The 18992-nt window shown below is 29.5% G+C and overlaps 1 protein-coding gene across 1 annotated transcript; it reads right to left on the bottom strand.

Annotated features, from left to right (window-relative positions):
* Positions 1-15570: 15570 nt before the first annotated feature.
* Positions 15571-17733, bottom strand: LOC108340056 (transcription factor RAX2). Its single transcript, XM_017577288.2, has 4 exons — positions 17664-17733; positions 17177-17435; positions 16946-17075; positions 15571-16506 (listed from the first exon to the last, which is right to left on the bottom strand). Exons 1-4 carry the CDS (start codon positions 17688-17690, stop codon positions 15873-15875), a joined length of 1050 nt encoding a protein of 349 aa, XP_017432777.2. The 5' UTR covers positions 17691-17733; the 3' UTR covers positions 15571-15872.
* Positions 17734-18992: the final 1259 nt, after the last annotated feature.

The raw sequence follows: 18992 nt of genomic DNA, 5'->3' as shown, positions 1-18992 counted from the left end.
TAAACCCCGAAACAATAAATCCAATATTGAATATATAAAGGAATTGTAGTGAAGGAAAGAATCAATAAGAATCCACTCATTAATATTGCAGAGCTGTTTGTTGGAAGTCATGATCAGAGAAATATGAAAGGACTAATTAGTCAAAATGTGTTTGGTTAGCTTTTTAACCAATGCCTATGAACATACGTAATTACATTTCAATATACATTTTCCACTTAGCTCCTTATTCAATGTCTTGTTTGTGGAAACCAACAAAGCAAAATTAAAATAATTAAATATCTATATATAGTCGCAGACAATAGACAATAAGAGTGCACCAACTGGAAGGTTAAGACCTAAAACACCTGTTCCTTTACCTTCGCTTCACAACTAATAACTTAATAACTCATTAATCAATTCAATAAATTAATGGAACATCTTAATCACTTTATTATATCACGGTTGAATCTATGCTTCACACCTTCAATTTCACTTTCAGTCTTTTCACTCTCATCTTCCCACAAAAATAGAAGCTCACTGTAACTCAAAATAATATTAATTTAACCTCTTTAATTCAATTATTTACAGCAGTTATTTAATACTATTGTAACTTTTTTAATTTTTTTATCTTACAAATAAATAAAAAATTAGAAAATTGAATTGCTAGTATCCTGTGTTCTGAGTGTTGTACGTAGCAGCCCATATTAATGTCTGGCAATACTGAAAATGATGTGAATCAACACTAGTCAACACTTATGCTGTGATTTGATGCTCAACATTACTACATTATTCTCTCAATTTTATTTCAAAAAATGTGACTTTATTTTTTGAAAAATAAACTAATATATATATATATATATATATATATATATATATATATATATATATCATAAATAAATAAAGTTTGGTGAATCATATTTTCACTGAGTATCAAACTTGGACATTACTTGATACGACTTTTATGTTCAGTATATTAACTATTTGTGTTAATCTCCTTGATGATAATGATGATAATAAAAATTGTTATTTCATAATTAATTTAAAATAATTTTTTGGTTAATCGTGACATTGTGTTGTAATTATCTTGATTTAATCTAATTTAATGTTAATTAGAATTATTGTTCTCTTCTTCTACTAAAATTCTTTCATCTCGAAATTTCTAAGTTTATTCAAACCTTCGTATCATGATTACATTGGAAGAGGTTGCGTGTTTACTCATTTTTTTGGTACATGCCATCTTTTGTTTGTAAGTATTTCATTTAAATTTGCCTCGTTTTTTGTTGTTGCATTTTTAAATAAAGTTTCAATTAAAATATTTACAAATTCCCATTCAAAAATTGTAGGCTAGCTTTTGTTAGGTTGAAACATTATCTATTAGGACGTTGTTATAACATATTTTACAATTGCACCACACACACACACACACATATATATATATATATATATATATATATATATATATATATATATATATATATATGATTTTCAGATAATAAATCATTTAGTCTAATTAAAATTTATGATGATCTTGGAAGAAAAGCAAAACAAATTATAACTATTAGTTCATGAAATTTCCAAAATCAGTGTCGTGTACCTAGATAACAGGGTATAAACTATACTTTTGTTTCATTATATATTCTACTCTGACTCAATATAATGAATATGTAAGATCAATGATTATTATTTTTTTATTTTTATTTTAATTTAATTATATAAACAATACATACAACATCTCTAACCTTATTTTGTATTTAATGGTCCCATCTGTGGATGTAGTGGCGTGTGCGTATGGTCATCCTTCAGATTTTGTGGTCACCCACTCTCCTTAGAGGGTACCCTACATAATTAGATACTATGTGTCACATTATTGCTTGGTCGTACATTTTGACTTTATATTTGAGAATAAATAAATAAATTTTATACAAAATATTTCCTCTAATTAGATATATATACAGAAAAAAAACTCAATGCCATATATCGTTAATAAAGTATACTAAATGTGAACTTTTCAACTATTCAAACTATTAACTTATAATTATTAATTATCTATTATCTTCAAAGTTTATATCATGTTCTATGTAATTTCAAAATCTGTAAGTCTAAGAAATATTATATATATATATATCACATTGATTTTAATGTATGTGGGCATATCATTAAATAATTTTATATTCTTGTAAAATTATTGTATACGAATGAGCTCTTGACGTAAAGGTTGATTTTAAATAAAATGATATATTATCTAATAAAAATATTAAATTGTATAACAATTTATGAACATAATAAAGATAATTTATAGGAACGTAATTACGTAGTTATGTTAGACAAATTTCGTTGTTGTTCATAATGGTAATAAGAAAAAGATAAATAGGTTTATATTTTAAAGTCTAGGTGTGAAATAAATGTAAAAATGTGTTATTATTTTATTTTTTATTTTGAAGATAATTTTTTTGATAGAAAAGTGCATTAGTGAGAGTACTGTGTTTGTGATTTGAAAGTAGAGAAAGTGCAAAGTCTGACATAAATCTTGGGGATCTTGTTTTTTTGGAACCTTTTCGATTGGGTTCCCAACGAGGATTCCACCACACCACAGAACCTGTTTTTGCTAATGTAAAGAAAATGTGTTATGTCTTGCATCCACTTCTTTTGTCGCTTACACCATCTTATGATGTTCCTGTGATGCCTTTCCAACAACCCAACATATTCCTCTTATTGTCATTTCTCTAGTTAGACATATAATATGTTATTTTAATCATACAAATAATAAGAAAAGGAGTATAGCTTCTTAGTTTTTGAGATAAGTGAAAAAATAAGTTAATCATTTGAAAATTTAACTATATTAATAAAAACATTTTATAGTAAACTACATATACCTAAAGATAAGAAATTCATTAACCTTCGTCAACACAATTCCTTTTATCTTATTCATCAACCTTCGTCAACTCAATTCCTTTTATCTTATAGATTTAATTGTTATTTTAGTTCTCGTATTTCTTTGCGTAGTTTAAATTTTCAAAAAATATCTAATTTAATTTTTCTATTAAATTAATTTTAATGTTGTTTTTGTATTTATAATATTTTTAATTTTTTAATGTTATTTTTAAAACAATGTTACATGTCATATCAACATTGTATCACATGATAATAATAATAGTATTACTTATCAATTTTATCATCACATGATAGTGTTTTTTATTCAATTTAATTTATGTATTTGAAATTTTGAATTGAATTTTTTATTTTGAAATTTTAACTCAATTGAGATGTAAAAATAATAGAGATCTAGAAACATAGAAAGAGGGGGAAGTACATAGGATAATAAGTTTTCACATAAAAGAAGTTCTGTCAATAACAATTACTAAGAAAAAATTAGTTGGAGTACCAGAAGTTGAGAATCTAAGTCACCTCCACTATTTTCTTTTAGATTTGGATATTATATTATATTGTATGCGTTTTTCTTCTATACAACTTTGATGATTTTCTCTTAACGACATTATTTTCACTACTCACAAATATCTTGTTTTAAATCATAAAAAAGAGATCTTCCATAATTTTTTTTTGTATTGCTTTGATCCCTCGTATCACGTGATATCTATTTTCAAATTTCCTTTTAAAAAAATTAAATAAACAATTCAAAAAAATAAAAAATATTTTCTTATTGATTAAAATAATAAATCATAAAATAAAATATAAACATGCTTTCACATTTAAAAAGGTATAAACACTCGTATCGTCGTCTCGATGTTTATTTTTTTTCTAAATAATTAAATATTGTTTTAAAAAGATATAAGTACTTGTGATCCCTAATACTTGTTTCTTTCCTTTTTCCCACCATTTCTAAAATACCAAAAAAATTACAAAATCTTTAAAACCAAAATATCAACATTGCTAAACAAATTTTTCTTTAAAAGAACTACTTAACCATGATTTCTGATTCTAAATGAGAATATGTAGAAACAAGGTCAATACTTATTAGGACGGGACGACGAACAAAAAATAAACAAGTTTAATAAAAAAAAGTTTTGGAAGTCGTCACCATAATTTATTCTGAAAAAATTATAGAAAACCATAAAATAAGACGTGATATACGAAAATCATGTCTTGTCTTATTGTATGATTTTCTATAGTTTTTCCATAATAAATTATGGTGGTAACTCCCAAAACCTTTCTTGTTAAACCCGTTTATTTTCGGTTTGTTGTCCCGTCCAATAAGAATTGACTTTGTTCTCATTCAGAATAAGAAATCGGGGTTATGTAGTTCTGTTAAGAAAATTTGTTTAGCATTTTGGTTTTAAAGATTTTGTAATTTTTTTGGTACTTTAGAAATAATGGGAAAAAGGAAAGAAACAAGTACTAGGTTGGCGTAGACAATCACACAAGTACTTATACCTTTTCTTAAAACAATATTTAATTATTTAGAAAAAAATTATTAAACCCTAGGACAATACAGACGAATATGAAAAAAATTATATTACACGAATACTCATACCTTTATGAATATTAAAACATCTTTATCTTTTATTTTATAATTTTTATTTTTTTAAATGAGGAAATAAGTAATAAGAAAATATTTTTTATTTTTTTTGGAATTGTTTATTTAATTTTTTTAAAAGGAAATTTGAAAATAATTATCACTTGATTCGAGAAATCTATCCAATACAAAAAATGTGAGGAAAAACCTTCTTTTTAGGATTTAAAACAAGATATTTGTGAGTAATGAAAATAATGTCCTTAGTAAAAAATATCAAAGTTATGTGTAAAAGAAAAACACATACAATATAATATAATAACCAAATTTAAAGAAAAAAAAGTGGAGGTGACATACTTCCCCAACCTTTGGTACTCCAGCTAATTCTTTTTTAGTAAATGTCGTCCACGTGAAAACTTATTCTCATCTATACTTTCTTCCCCCCTTTCTACGTTTCTGTGTCCCTATTATATTTGCATGTCTCTCTGTAATTTTTTTCATTCATTTTTTCTATGATATAGGGTGCGTATTTATATATACATATTGTTATATTATGATGACCTTGCTTTAATTGTGAATTAATTGGCAATACACAAAACAGGAAAAAAATGGTCCTAGTTACAAAAAATCAAATCAAATAATATCTAAGACATTGATTATAATTATTGTCAGAACATTTGTACTTTTTTAGGATGATATCTTTCTCTTTTAAAAGAAACTGATACAACAAATTATAGCATAATACAAAGATATGATTTCTAATTATCATAAGGAATATTTCTTATAATCATTGCTATAATATTGATTCAAATTATTACTATATTAAAAATACACCTTTATCTTGAAACCAATATTTCAACACATATTTGTGAGGGGTATGTATGAAAAGGAGGAGTGAAAATATGCATAAAACTCTTAAGCTCTTGGGCTAAATTAAAGTTTGAAAATATACACACTTTTTTTCAAGAAATTTATTTTATTTTATTTTTTCCTTTTTTTTATGCACCATTAATTATTATTGTTTTATTTTTTATTTATTCTTATTTACTTACTTGGACAAAATTGGGACTTTTCAGACGTTATATGTTAGTGAGTTCATTAAAATTTTGGGCAAGAGGTTGAAAATTCATTCACTTTATCTTTGAGTGAAACTCTCTTCTTTGCTTAAACCATTCTCGGACAAAGGTTTCGGCGACCAACTCATGTAGTCTTTCTTTCATTTTATACAAATGCACGTTGAATAACAACTTTAGGTATGATTTTCTTTAGTTTTGACTAATTGGTTTATTGCACAGGTACTCTTTGGAGCATAAGCGTTCTCCTTTAATTGGCGACAACAATTTATTCCGACGAACCCACCTTCAGAAAGGTTTGTTTCATTTTTGTTTTTATTTTATATAGACTATAAATTGTCTCAACCTGTTGGTATTGTTGATATGAGTATTGTTGAACTTGTTTATTGTTGTTCATACACCATATACATACTTACGATAAAACTGAGAGTATATTCAAAATAACTCCAGATGACTTGAAATTTTTTTCAAAGTACTAAAATATCATGAGAATCCCCCACAAAAAATTTTAGATCAAAATTCAAAGTCTAAGTATATGAAACATTTTTGTAATGTTTGGAAAAAATAAAAAAAAATTGACGAAAAATAAAAAAAACGACCCTTTATTCAAAAATATGGAAGGAACAACTGGCTATGCGAGCGGCCACATGATTGAAAATTTTTTTCTACCCCAAATTGATATATAATAATAGCAAATCGATAACTTGGAGCAAATGTTATGTTTGTTTAAAGATTTATCACAATTGATTTTCCAAATAATTTTTATACTTTACAGAGACTTAAAGTCGGGGCAAATAGAGGTTCTTAGGAATGGTAAAAAAAAATTTCAACAAAAATTAAATACCCATAACTATCAAAACCAAAAATTACACAAGTTAACCGTCAATATATATTCTATTATTCACTGTTGCACCATTTACTTGAATAACTTTTGTTTATAATTCATAGATCATAGCTCATGCTATATAAAATAAAGAAAACTAGGCTATATTTGTCGATTTTTTACTTTTTTCAGATTTTATAGAGTTATAAAGATGGATCACTATTAATTAAAAAAAATAAAAGAATTAATTAAGGTAAAAAAAATGACAAAAAAATGATATTTCTAACATTAATTAACGTAAAAAATTAATTAACATAAAAAAATATCATATTTTGGATATTAATTAACGTAAAAAAAATGACAATTTCCAACATAAGTTAACGTGGTAATTTTTTGCTTTTGAAGTCAAATTATCCTCTTCCAATATGACTTTGATATTTTTTTGACGACATCAAAATCTTTTTTTTTTCACTAATGTGAATTAGTTTTCTTTTATGTTATATTTGACTCTTAGTTTAAAATTGACCAAACTTCAACCTAACTTAAGTTTCTTGAATCATTACGTGCATAGTAGATCCTTAAAATAGAAGAAAGTGAAATCACAATTATATTATGTTATGATCTTTATATATTATATATATATATATATATATATATATATATATATATATATATATATATATATATATATATATATATATATATATTGTTGGAACAATTTTCCAAGAACTTAGGGAAACAAGATGAACAACAATGTAGATTTGATATAATCTTCTAGGCGTGAATACACACTTTCCTAAAAGTAATATTTCGTCCCTTATAAGAGTGAAGGAGACCACGAAATCCACTTTTGAGATACAAAGAAGAAATACAACAATGATACACACTCTTAGTATTAACGTTAAACAAGAATATGATTCTCAGGAATTGATTTATGTATTAAGAGAATGAGCGAATGAATTTCAGTAGAGCACATGATCCCTTTATATAGATGTTGATCAGGCATCTTTCAAATCCAAGAGATATTAGATTCTGATTAGTTACATTTCTTGATTGTAACTTTTCATGAATGGTTGTAACTCTTCATGAATAACAACTTTTCTGACTAGTTACATTTCTTGATTGTAACTTTTCATGAATGATTGTAACTCTTCATGAATATTGTAACTCTTCATGAATCTGAAAACTGTCTCTAATACTCTTAAATTCCAACAATCCTCTACCATTTGAGAGTATTGTATAATTACTTAACACAAACATCAATTTAATAATTGCAATCTTACACATAAATGAAAGTGTACATAGACTTGAACTTTCACTTAGTAGAATACACATTCCAGGAATTCGAATTTTATTGGTGTCGAAATGATTGAACCAACATAATACATAATGAAATCTTGAAGATACTCTACATATAAGATAAATTACATATTCTTGTTATACTTGACACAATAGGGCCACGCGTCCATATCTATTCATAAGTGCAACAAAGTCATGCCCCCTTGACTTCTTGAAGCGGCCAAACTTCGCACTTACATAGGTTGATTTCTTAGGTAAACATGTTCCTGTGACAAAACATAAATTCAAGAAATCAATTAAGAATTAGTCAACCTCCTAAGCATCACAGATCTAAAGCACTCTTGAAATAATTATTTGTGCTTTCAATCATCAAATAAGAGATTTAATCTTATTGAACTTAAGACTCAATGTCATATTAAGCGTTAAGTTAAGATTCCCTTACTTGTGATTAATTGTGGGCTCTATTCCTATTCCAATTGTCATTCTGAAAATGGAATCTTTAGCCAATGCCTTAGTAAATCCATCAGCTAAATTTAACTTTGTTTGTACGAAATCTACAGTAATAACTCTATCTTTGATGAGTCCTTGGACATAACTATGTCTCACACCAATATGTCTTGATTTGCCATTGTATACTTGACTATAAGCCTTTGCCAATGTTGCAACATTGTCACAATGTATTGCTATTGGTTATATTGGTTTTGGTAACAATGGTATTTCGAACATGAGATTCCTCAACCATTCGGCTTCCTTTCCTGCCGAGGCTAGAGCTATAAACTCTGAAGCCATAGTGGAATCTATAATGCAAGTTTGTTTCTTGGACGACCAAGAAATTGCACCTCCCCCAAGGAGGAAAATCCAACCACTAGTTGAAGAGTGATCTTCTGCATTTGTAATCCAACTTGCATTAGAATATCCTTCCAAAACTGAAGGATAACCACTATATGTTAATCCATAATTAATAGTTTTCTTTAAATACTTAAGTACTCGACGTACTGCTTGCCAATGTGATAGACTAGGGTTACTAGTATATCTACTCAATTTGCTTACTGCAAAAGCAATATCTGGCCTTGTACTTGTCATTGCATACATTAAACATCATATTACCCTTCATATTCCAGTTGTGAAACTGCTTTACTACCATTAGGTAATATCTTTAAACTAGGATCCATAGGGGTTGAAGTAAGAGAGCATTCATAATTGTTGAATTTTTTTGAGTACTTTCTCAATGTAATGAGATTGAGACAAAATTAATTTCTCATTTTCTCTCTTAATCTTTATACCCAGTATAACATCTGCTTCTCCCATATCCTTCATAGAGAAATAAGATGATAGAAATTTTTTGGTCAAATTAACTTGATCTAAATTTGTTCCAAAAATTAGCATATCATCAACATATAAGCACATTATGACACCATTACCGTTGTCATCAAATTTACTATACACACACACACACTTGTCTGAGTTATTTATCTTGAAACCATTTGATAACACAACATCATCAAAATTTTGGTGCCATTGTTTTGGTGATTGTTTCAATCCATACAAGGATTTAATCAATTTACATACCTTGTATTCTTGGTTTTCCATAACAAAACCTTCTGGTTGTGTCATATACACTTCTTCTTCTAATTCTCCATTTAAGAACGCTGTCTTGACATCCATTTAATGAATTACAAGTTTATGAATTGCTGCAAGAGCAATCAATATCCTTATAGTGGAGATTCTAGCCACTGGTGCATATGTATCGAAATAATCGATTCCTGGTTTTTGTCTAAAACCTTGTGCCACTATACGTGCTTTGAACTTATCAATAGTTCCATCAGCCTTCATTTTCCTTTTGAAAATCCATTTACATCCTATTGGCTTACACTTAGGAGGTAAGTCAACTAAGATCCATGTGTTATTTCCCAGGATAGATTCCATCTCATCATTAATCACTTCTTTCCAGAAAGCTGCATCTTGAGACCTTATGGCCTCTTGATATGTCAATGGATCTTCTTCTATATTATAACAATATGAGAACTTTGTTAAGATACCATCTCTTGTACCTTCAACTAAATATACATGAAAATCTGAGCCAAAAGATTTCTCTTTTCTTGCCCTTTTGCTTCTTCTGAGTTGAGATGTAGAAGCCTCACTCTGATTTAGAGTTTGATAATTTGATCCTTGATCAATTAAGTTTTGGTATAAACTTTCAATATCAATTTTAGGAGTTAAAACCTTTGGACGAGGAATTGAAGAAAACCTCTTTTCATCAAATATTGCATCTCTTGATTCTATAATTAAATGAAGCGATACATAGTTATTTTGTTCTATTACATAGAATCTATATGCTTTGCTATATTCAGCATATCCTATGAAGATGCATTCAATTCCCCTTTCTCCCAATTTCTTGCGTTTGGGTTCTGACACTTTTACAATTGCCCTACAACCCCAAATTTTGAAATAATTCAAATTTGGCTTTCTTTTATACCAAAGTTCATATGGGGTTACTTCATTCATTTTCATTGGAACTCGATTTAGAATATAGCAAGCCGTTAACTCGACTTCACCCCAAAATCCTTCACTTAATCTTGAATAGGACAGCATGGAGTTGACCATTTCTTCTAAGGTCCTATTCTTTGTTTCTGCTACACCATTTTGTTGTGGTGTATAAGCTGTAGTTGTTTCATGTATAATACCCATAGATTGAAAATAAATTGGATCATAATATTCACCACCTTTATCCGTTCTCAATCTTTTAACTTTAACACTTACTTGTAACTCTACTTCATTTTTATAAAGTTTAAATTTTTCTAGGGCTTCATCCTTAGAAAACAAAAGATAAACATAACAATAACGAGAATGATCATCAATGAATGTTATTAAATATTTCTTATTTCCTAATGAAGGTGTATTATGGAAGTCACATAAGTCACTATGCACTAATTCAAGTAATGTTGAATTCCGTTCAATATTAGGAAAAGGATTTCTTGTTATCTTTGTCAACATACATGTTCTGCATTTTTCTATGTTCAAATCAAAAGGAGGAATTAAATAAAATTTAGATATTGAATATAATTTTCTATAATTAACATGCCCAAGATGAAAATGCCATAAAGAAGAATCATGATTCACAACATAAACAGAGTCTTTCACATTATTTATTACACTTAGTTTGAACATATTATTACAAAGATATCCTAGTCCAACAAATACACCACCCTTGGATAATATGAATTTATCATATTCAAATACCGATTTAAATCCCAACCGATTCAAGATTACTCCAGACACTAAATTTCTTCTTAATTCTGGAGCATATAATACATCTCTTAAAACAAGTGATTTTCCAAAACTAAGTAATAATTCTACTTGTCCAACACCGAGGACTTTAGCCATAGAATCATTTCCCATGTAAAGAACTTCTCCATTGTCATCTTCTTTAAAAGTTTTGAATAAACAACGTTCTTTACAAACATGTCTTGAAGCCCCTGAATCGATCCACCATGAATCATCAGTCTGCACACAGAAGATTTCAGAAACCATCTCCACAAAATTCAAAACAGAATTATGTGCAATCTGTGTACAATTACCTTTTTTCAGTTGGCCTTAGCTAGACTCGCCTTGACCTTGTTTACCGCCATTCTTGGCCATCTTCCTTTTCGAGATTGTGCAATCCCTCTTTAAATGACCAGGCTTGCCACATTCCCAACAATTTTCTTGTTGACTTTCTTTACCAAATTTTGGCTTTTTGTTCATCTTTCCTTTGTGGAAATTATGAGGCCTTTTCTTGTTATTTGGTATTGTTTTTGTTTTTTCATCTTCCACCATATTAACAGTAGAAGAATTAGGATGATTGGAATCCTTTTGACCATCTTGCAGACGGATCCCTTCTTCTATCCGAAGATGAGCAGCCAATTGTTCAACATTCATATCATCTTTATTATGTTTTAGAGAATTTCTAACATCTTTCCAATTTGGTGGTAGTTTGTCAATTATAGAAGAAACAAAGAATGTCTCATCCATTGCAATATTATGTTGCTTGAAACTTCCTAGGATTCTTTGGATTTCATGAAATTGTTCCATTATTGGTCTAGCATCAATCATTTTGTAATTATTAAAATTACTAACCAGGAATTTCTTGCTTGATTGATCTTCAGAAACGTATTTTCTTTCAAGTTGATCCCAAAGTTCTTTTGCAGAATCCACATATTGATATATGTCAAATAAAGGATCAGACATACCGTTCAAAATGTGACCACGACAAACATAATCATCATTCTCCCATTTGTTCCTTTTTCGTTGTTCCTCCAATGTCTCGTTTTCGCTTTCTTTGGGTTGGGGAGAACTTAGAACATATGCCACGTTTAAAGCCGAGAGAAGGAAATGCATCTTCTTTTGCCATCGTCGAAAACCAACGCCTTCAAACTTGTCTAATTTGTGAAAGTTTGCATACATCTCACGAATTGTTGTCATCTCAGAGAAAATATTGCTTTTAGACTGTTGGAACAATTTCCCAAGAACTTAGGGAAACAAGATGAACAACAATGTAGACTTGATATAATCTTCTAGGCGTGAATACACACTTTCTTAAAATCAATATTTCCTCCCTTATAAGAGTGAAGGGGACCACGAAATCCACTTTTGAGATACAAAGAAGAAATATGACGATGGTACACACTCTTAGTATTAACATTAAACAAGAATATGATTCTCAGGAATTGATTTATGTGTTAAGAGAATGAGCGAATGAATTTCAGTAGAGCACATGATCCCTTTATATAGATGTTGATTAGGCATCTTTCAAATCCAAGAGATACCAGATTCTGATTAGTTACATTTCTTGATTGTAACTTTTCATGAATGGTTGTAACTCTTCATGAATAACAACTTTTCTAACTAGTTACATTTCTTGATTGTAACTTTTCATGAATGGTTGTAACTCTTCATGAATACTGTAACTCTTCATGAATATGAAAACTGTCTCTAATACTCTTAAATTCCAACATATATATATATATATATATATATATATATATATATATATATATATATATATATATTATACGCTCATGACCAAACGGTTAACATACATCACCGTTCGGTCCATCCGCTATATCAATGTTGGACCATAATTAGGCCAACGCTTAAGTTATTATTGTTTAAATCATTATTGGCCAAAAGTCCAACAGACGATAAAATAACCAAAGATATCTCATTAGAGATATTGATAAGCGTAACTAACCGAATCTCCAGGTAAGTTTGTTTCTATTTGGTCTATGAAACACTTATAAATACAATGACAGGGCCAAAAACTAGGTACGTTCGACTTACACTTTACAAGACCCAAATACTCAACTGTGATAAACAATTCATTAAACCGCTCCTAACTTGAGCGTTAGAGCACATTTTGCAGGTACCTCCCCCTCCGGTCAAGAGTACAACCGATCGGAGCCGGTGACAACCGAGTGGAGCAATTGACAAGTGAACAATCCAAACTAGAAGCGAGCGGTTCTGATAATCAAGGTAAGCGGTCTAGACGATCCAGACGTTCGGAAGCAAGGAGAACACGTCAGAATAGTTAGTCTCTCAATCTTGGACTAATGCTTACCGAAACAATATATATATATATATATATATATATATATATATATATATATATATATATATATATAATTTTAAAGTATAATATATAAATAAGTAAAAACTTTATCTTACAAATTTGCTTTTATGAGATAAAAGTAAAACATACAACCACTTGTTAAGATAATTAAACTTTTCCTTATCCTTTAATTATGATTTAGAATTTAAATATCATAAATTACAAAAATGAAAAACAAAAACACTAAAATGGACATTATTGATAGAGATTAGTTATTAACAAAATTAATAAATATCTTTAATTTTTTTAAATGTTAGTATACATACACAAATATAAATTAACTAAAATCATTATAATTAACTCATAGCTAGTTTGTTTAGTTTTTCTTTTCTTTTCTTTTTCAAATAATCATTTAAGATAACCCTTTTTTATCTCTTATCTGTAACAACCTTTTCCAAATATAAGAAGTTGAAATAATAATAAAAAATATTATGATAATTACAACTATAAGTCAACTTCCAAATTAAAAAAAAACACTAAGTTTATACACGAATAACTTTTTTTTTTTTAACTTTAAACAACAAGTTGTTAAAAGCTCTATTCATTAAGCATGACTACACACTAATATGTATTTGTGAATAGAAAAATATGTTAATAATACTATTAATTAAAAAAAAAATCTAACTGACCCTTAATCTCTGTATTGTTTCTAAACACAGGCTGTGTTTGGAAAACATGAGTTTTGGAAGTGCTTTTACAAATATCATTCATGCTATATTATACTATACTTTGAGAGCGATAGATAACCTATAAAGATGATAATATGATATAAATAAAAGTACTTTTGTGGAGAGTGATTTTATTATTTGATTATCTTCCCTTTTTTTTCTTAATTAAAAACAAAAGGAATAGCAACAGCTAGGGGAGGGTTCATGTGCATGGGGGTCCATTTCTATTTAATACGTTATTTTTAGTTCCACTATATATGATCTCAAATTTTCGTTAGTTTGACCGTTGATTCTTGAGATGATTTTAATTATATTATAAAATAATAAAATCAATCACTCAAATATATCTCATTGGCAAAATAACAAGAAAAAAGAGATGCTTATGTAATTTGCCATTTACTTTTATTTTAATCTTTTACCGAAAGGTATTAAGGTTGGTTTGAGTGCAACGTATTATAAAGGAAAAAATTATTAATAAAGTTAATGAATATTTTATGCTAAAATATGGTAAAGTCTTTACAATTTCAATGAGATTCCTTATATCATTTTGAATTTGGTATCTGTCATCTATTGCTATTATAGTATCATAAAATTGACATAAAGTTAACGTAAAACGTGAACAAATAACTATCATGGACGAAAAATATGTTGTTTCTAATCTTTATGTATGATACATATTGTTCACGCTCTAATGCTTTAAAACTTATGCAGAAAATGATAGGTAATAACTATATATAAAAAGTAATTAATAATCCTTATGTAAGAACTAAGTTAAAGCTAATCTTTCATTAATGGAAGGAAACTGTTTTTTTTAATCAAGAGAAAACTGTATGTATATCGCAAAACTCCACACAGTTTTGATAAATTTAAAAGTATAGGTTAAAGAATTCAAAATTAGCATACCTAAGATTTTTTAAATATGCATCGTCAGTATAAATTTATTAATAAGTGTCAATAAAAAAACACTGGATATAATTAACTATCATATGAATGATTTCAAAAAGTCAAAAGAAACTTGTGGTATATACAAATTTATAATGAACTAACAGTATAAAAAGTCTATATAGTATGTGCATGTGTTGTTTTACTTCTTTTATAAAATTTCAATAAAGAAGAAAAATGAAGAACAATGAGCATGTTTTGTAAATAACGTAGAGTTAAAAATGGGTGTGAATTTGTCAACAATGCTTCTGTTTCGGAGGGAGGAACGACATAGGAAACAAGTTTCATGGTTTTTGCTGCCTTTCTTGTCGTGACACTGAATAAAAGCGACTTATTCAAAACGGCTAATAATTTATTCGATAATTTGAAGTTAGTGTTACAGCTCCAGCACCCACACTTCCACACAAGAAAACAAAATTTCCCTAACCTAATAGTCTTTCTTTTCTTCTGTTGCCCATATTTCATCGCTTTCATTTTATTATTAATGCCAAGAAATTTGAGGTTTTCGTTGTTAACGTAGCCATCTTCACTCAGACTCTGCTACGACTTTGCAAAAGATTCTTCAACGGACTGCTCAGCTCAATAATGCAGTTTCTGACATAACAAGTCACATATTCTCATATACATTATCATCGAGAATATAAAGATCGATGTTTATAGCAAATAATTAACAAGAGAAAGATAATGAATCACTTCCATAGTTTTTGCAAATATATTTATATAAATATGTACTCAACAAAAATCTAACATCATCGTCTTCGTAATCATCATCACCACTTCCGAGAAGATATGCACAAAATATAAAGAAACTTTTACCATGTACTGTCAAAACAAGAAATGTTTCATTTAATCAAAGAACGCAGAGCCCCAGAAATGTCATCAATATTCTGAATCTTTGCCACACCAACATACCCTTCTTCCTCCATCATCATATCTTTTACCAGTAGTCAGTGATCATCACCAGCTGCAGTCACTAGTAATAGCAGCAGTACATCGCCTTCTCTTCTCTCTTGTTTTCATCAACATTATTATTATTCAAGCTGCTGCTACTGCTGCTAATCAGTTGCTTAATATCCTCAAGATCATAATCCAACGGTGTTAGCGTTTGGTCGAAGCACCCTCCAACACATGACTTATCTCCATCGTTAGTGTTGTAACTGAGCATCAAGTTATGGTTCATTTCTCTTCCCTGAGTGCAGCTTCCGTCGGAGGAGCTGCAACTTCCTTCGCTTCCAAACATGAGCATGCTGTCGGCGACAGGGTAATAGCATTGCATGGGACTAACGCTGACCATGGAGTCTTGGTTTTGGTAGAAAGTTTGAGAAACCGAGGGTGTCGTGCTTTCATAGTTAGCTGAAGGAAGAGAAAGATGTTCCATGCCTGTGAAAGATGCTGTTACAGGGATGTAGTTGCCGTATTCTCCGTACAGTTGGTGAGACGAAGGAGAGGGTGGAGGGTTTTGAAGGGCAGAGGATGGAAATGAAGGTTGTTTTGTGTGATGAGAAAGAGGAAGCAACCCAATGAGCTTTTTCTTCAACTTGGTGTTCCAGTAGTTCTTGATATCATTGTCAGTTCTTCCTGGTAACTGAGCAGCTATAATTGACCACCTGTTGATAAATACATGGTAGCTAGTTAAGTTAAACTTTGGTACAAATGACTAAAATCAAATCTCTCACAGTAGACCAACTCTAGTGGATTATGTTATCAAGTTTCCACTGAAGAAAATTATTTACTCAATTAATATCTTAATTAGACATAGTGGATGTGTTGGATCAAAACTTGGCATGCATGTGGAAGTGCTATCCAAGTATTACCACAGGCAGATTATGAACAACAACCATGGTTTTCTGAAAAAAAAAACATAAAGAAATGGACCAGTTTATGTTGCCCTTTTTCTCCCATTTCTTAAAAAGATGTCACATAAAAATATTCTGAACAACATGTAGGTCATTGATTGCAGATTAGATTGGTCGGAAAATGGTTAAAGTAACTGTTTTCAGCATTATTGATAGTGTGGTTACATTAAAATGTTAGCAAGCACTATACCTGCTTCCAATGTTAACATAGAGGCTGCAAATTATTCTGTCTTCTTCATCTGAGAAATCTCCATGCTTAATGTTGGGTCTGAGATAATTGAGCCATCTCAATCTGCAACTCTTCCCGCATCTCTTAAGACCTATTTTGGAATCAAAGAAAAGCTCATGAGAAAGAGGGTGTACAAATATGCAAACACATTCAAGCATTGTTTTCATAAAATCATAACATTTATTCTTTTACCAGCTTTCTGAGGAAGAGCAATCCAATTTCCTCCAGTTCCATTCTTGTCTATGTAGTCCTTGAGCTTTCTGTCTTCTTCTGGTGACCATGGCCCTTTCTTAACACTTGCCTTGTCACAACATGGAGCTCTTCCCATATCTCTCTCTCTTTGAGTATTCCCTGAAAAACCTCTATCTGTCTCTCGGAGGATCCAAACTCTCACTTTCTCATCTGAATGATAATTTGGTGTGTAGCGCTTGTGCCTTATAAATAAGAGACCCTGGTTTTGTACAGTTCAAGAAAAATATTATTTTATCATCTGAAACACCGTGTGAACGAGAGAGAGAGAGAGAAAGATGCAGGTACAGAAGTCAAATGAAAGCATGGAGAGAAGATTAAAATTAAAATACAGTTTAGTTTAAATTTCCACGCAGTGTTAATAAATAATTAATATGGAAGAAGGGTAGTGAGAGTGAGAGAGAGGTTTCAAATGTTCAACGTTGAAGACCTGGGAGGCATAGAAAGGCTCACACATTCTGTCGTTCGTCTTCTCTAAAGAGAAAGCATCCAATGTTTGCGATACAGAAAGAAAGACAACACAGAACAGGACTAGTGAGTTGATGGGTACAGCTACCAGAATTGTGACACTTTCCAAACACTTGGATCAATGTTAAGATTGTCTTGGTTTTCTTGTGCTTTTATTATTTCATTATTTCATATTTTTTAATCTTATTTATTCATACTATTTTGCATTGACACTTTTCAAAAAGGTAAAAGCATTTAGCTAATTAATGGGATGCAAAGAATTTGGAATCGATTAATTAAATCAAAATATTATTAAACCCCATATGATTTGGACAACACCTGAATATTCATGAAATTATTGGGTTTGAATTAAATAAACATGAGTTGATTGAATAAAAGGAATTTGGACCCTTCAAAACACGTTCCATTTGAATTTCATTTTAAGATTATTATGTTTGAAAGAAAAAATGAAGAAACTCAGATTTCTCACTTATAATTAACTGTATTTGGAAAATTAGGGTCAGAGTCTTGGTGCATGGATGGATCAGACTTGATTCTCTCTGGCTTCCACACTGCTGCAGCAGCCAATAAATTAAAGAGAAAGAGAAAAAAAAAGGTGGAATTGATATTCAAAGAAATAAAATAAACAATAAATAGAGACCAATGAAGAAAAAGGATGCTGCCGATGACTCAAATCCATGGAAGGATACAGTGAAAAAATCTAAATAAAAACATATCACACCAGTTTAAATTTTAAAATTTGGAAAATTCCTACACTTCTTATATAAAAGAAATTATTGAGTGCATGTAAAAAACCTAAGGTAGACATTAATAGGACGAAACCTTTCTTTAGGTATTCCTATAATTAACTACAACTTTTGATACTCTAGTTTCAGTAAAGGTTATTCAAAAAATAATAAAATTATAAATAACCATTAATTAAATTTCAAGCCCTAATCTAATGGCAATTTACATTCTAAATTATGAAATCATATAAAATGAATAAAAAATTTTAGTTTGCTAAATAAAGATACTAACTAGTGAAATATTTTTGAAACATAATGTGCTGTTTTGAACTTTTGTGTATTGAAAGCTAAATGAGTTGGAGTTAGAGTAAATACTTTTGACACATGAATTTATACTATTTGAGAGTTGCATGGGGCCAACTAAATGAATGAGATTGTTTGGCATTAGATTCATTTACGAGGTGTTTTGGATTGACTAATGAAGGGAGTTGTAGGTAGTAGCTTGTACACCATATATTGGAGTGACGAAAGATGATAGGTAGGCATGGTTTTGAGGAGCAATAATA

The sequence above is a fragment of the Vigna angularis genome, chromosome 5 (genome assembly GCF_016808095.1).
Source record: "Vigna angularis cultivar LongXiaoDou No.4 chromosome 5, ASM1680809v1, whole genome shotgun sequence".
Classification (NCBI taxonomy): Eukaryota; Viridiplantae; Streptophyta; class Magnoliopsida; order Fabales; family Fabaceae; genus Vigna; species Vigna angularis.
The sequence above is the reverse complement of the archived record's forward strand: the minus strand, read 5'-3'. Positions and strand labels throughout refer to the sequence as shown.